This window comes from Spinacia oleracea, chromosome 2 (genome assembly GCF_020520425.1).
Source record: "Spinacia oleracea cultivar Varoflay chromosome 2, BTI_SOV_V1, whole genome shotgun sequence".
Classification (NCBI taxonomy): Eukaryota; Viridiplantae; Streptophyta; class Magnoliopsida; order Caryophyllales; family Amaranthaceae; genus Spinacia; species Spinacia oleracea.
In genome coordinates, this window is record NC_079488.1 from 72251916 (window position 1) to 72254818 (window position 2903).

At 40.3% G+C, this 2903-nt stretch overlaps 1 protein-coding gene across 1 annotated transcript; it reads right to left on the reverse strand.

The window, feature by feature from the left end:
* Positions 1–1931: 1931 nt before the first annotated feature.
* Positions 1932–2699, reverse strand: LOC130467522 (uncharacterized). Its single transcript, XM_056836049.1, has one exon. The coding sequence runs from the start codon at positions 2697–2699 to the stop codon at positions 1932–1934; it is 768 nt and encodes a 255-aa protein (XP_056692027.1).
* Positions 2700–2903: the final 204 nt, after the last annotated feature.

The window sequence follows — 2903 nt, forward strand, 5'->3', positions numbered from 1 at the left end:
GATCAATTTTTACTTAACACGACCCCAAACTCTAGTAAAATTGTACACTGTAGACACCTACTTTTGTCCCCATTCCCGAAAGGGAAGGTTCGATGATGAGAATGTAAATCTCCGCTTGGCAACGCATCTCCTATAAAATAACGAATCTCAAATCACCCTTTCATTTTAGCCAAACTGCTATTTATAGAAACCTGCTAAAAATGGTAACTGCCGTAAGAAGTAGTTGTTAAAAGTGGCAAGACATAAAAGATAGAAATCTGTCAGAATTAGGTGTTGCACTCCAACATAAAGTCCTAAAAGAGATAGAATTGGCAAAGGAATTCTATTCCTGTTATAATTCAAAAATAAGAGTTACGTATTAATTAAATTCCTAACGGACCCAGAGTTCGTAACGGGCCCAGACGCATTCCGTCATAAGTTGATACGCACTAAGAAACTCGGATAAGTCTCAAAAGCTCCGTGATTAAGAGTCCAAATCTGACAAAAGGCTCGGCCCAGACCCTATTTTCAACGCATGGGCCTGGGCGCCGAAAATACCTGGGACGTGTTGTCTCCGAATTCTCTTTGGGTTCGGATTCTAAAGATCTATCTTTCGACCAACTCTTTCCCTATAAATACAGCCTCATAATCGACGAAAAAAGGACACACAATTCATAATCTGAGTATTGACTCCAACCCTAAGCCTAGGCCTCACGCTGCGAAATTGATCCCGCGTTATGTCGCAATCGACCCAAAAGTCGAACAGAACGTATCCTGTCCCTTGTAGCTGATGAATTAAGCCTAAATACTGGAACACTGCTCAGAAACCCGAGATTCGTTAAATAAAAGGAGAAATAGCAAAGCCAAGTGGTTAGTTTTCTGAGAACCGTGACGCACCTCTCAAGGGTGCGTCGTAATGTGTCCCTTCGCATGATTTAATCGCTTTCATCACCCTTTATAAAATTGTTAAACTATTAATCTGATTGATCTATCACGCCTAATAAAGATAATATCTTGGACAATTGAACTATCATGCTAGGTACCTTAAATCAATCTAAACAAGATAATCACGATCGATTTAGTATTATGTGTTGCATATTGCTAAAATCAATTCAGAATAGTTTAATAGTTAATGCATGTCCCTTAAATTATTTATGCTGAGCTAGTAAGGATAACCTGCCTCTGGAATTATCGATGAACGCTCCTCTCGGTAGTTACAGTCCCCCGAACTCTCAATCTCTGCCCTGAGGGTGTACGTTGAGCGATCCCCACACCAGGGATCACAAGGGAACCTATGGCCGTCGTGGTCGAACATAATTGCACTCCCTTTATGTCACGATAACCGGGTTTTGTCAGTTTTTCTCATTGTCGTTGAAAACTGAATGACGACTCTTATATTACTAGTCGATTGGGTGTAAACTCACAGGAAATCTAACTACACTTGATCTGACGACGTCACGCCCACGAGGGACGAGGTCATGCATTAGCCTCGTGCTTTTTCGACCCCCTCACATACACCACCACAAATAATCCAAATTATCAATCCGTACTATTCTAGAGAGAAATGGTAAACGGAAGACATGATGGTTTGATTATGAAACTTTAGAAAGACGGGTAAAGTGTCATTTTTTTTTCCTTTGCTTTTTTGTTTATAGTCTTTTCCAAGGAGATTCAAGCTTCTTTAAGGTATGGTTTATGATCTGCATCAAATATAATATTAGTAATTGGTAACCAGTAATTGAAATTTACAGATAATCAGTAACCAAAACGATATGTTAATTGTATGTGTACTTGATTCGGCAACGTGATGTATGTTTTTTTTATAAGCTTTGGTTTTATTACTTATTCAATGCTTAAAGCACCTGATTAAAGCCACACTTCTTGACAAATCTTACATATTAATGCTTGTGATAGCATTTTTAACAGAACATGCATGAACATCAGAAAAAAAATTAACACCATGCTATGAACTCGTCCTGTCTAGTGAGCCCTCGTTTTGCCAATGAGTCGGCTACCACAATTGTCTCTCGGCTCCTGTAAAAAATGTCAACCCCTTGTCCGTTCTTCATGGCATGTCTGATGAAGTTGATGATAAAGTTCAGGTTCCATGGGTCGTTGTTACCCCCATTGCACCAGCTTACATCATTTGCCGAATCTGATTCTTCTATGAACTTTCCATGATAAATTCTTTTGATTCCCTGTGATATTTTTAGTGCTATGTAGATCGCAAAGATCTCAGCATGGTTAATCTCCATGAAAGGAATTGGACGGGAGAAGAGGCACACAAATTCCCCATGGTGATTCCTCAGGACACCACCTATAGCTGATTTGTCTTCACTGAATTTCAAGGAAGCATCAACGTTCCATTTGTAAAGGGATGAGGGAGGAGGAGCCCATAGTTGTTTTTGGATTATGCGTGAAGCCTGTTGAGACTTTGAGCTACCAGATTCCCATTTGAGGCATAATGGATGTCTGATGATGTCATTTGAGCTGTAGGGGAATTCGTCTCCCCACCCTTTAATCCACCCAGTGATTCGCAACAGGACAAGGTCTTGGAGGTGAGAGGTAGGGCAGGAGATGTTTTTAAAGCAACGATTGTTTCTCTCCCTCCAAAGAGTCCATAGTATAATGAAAAAGCTTGCTTTCCAAACCTTTTTGAAAAATACCCCCCGATTAGGGTGGAGCCATTGGTCGTATGCTGCTTGGGTAGAGTGGGGCATACACCACTATAGTTGCCATAGTTCGAGCCACCAAACCCATATATTTCGAGCCAATTTGCAGTGTAAGAAGATGTGATCACATGATTCTAATGATGAATTACACATGTGGCAACCCATTGAGGTAGCGTCTAACACACCGAGGCAATATAACTTGTCTTTGGTGTTTAGTTTCCCTTGAAGAGAAAGCCAAACAAATATTTCTAC

Excerpts from the sequence above, each read along its gene's own strand:
- LOC130467522 (XM_056836049.1), bottom strand. The coding sequence starts at position 2,699 with ATGCCCCACTCTACCCAAGCAGCATACGACCAATGGCTCCACCCTAAT.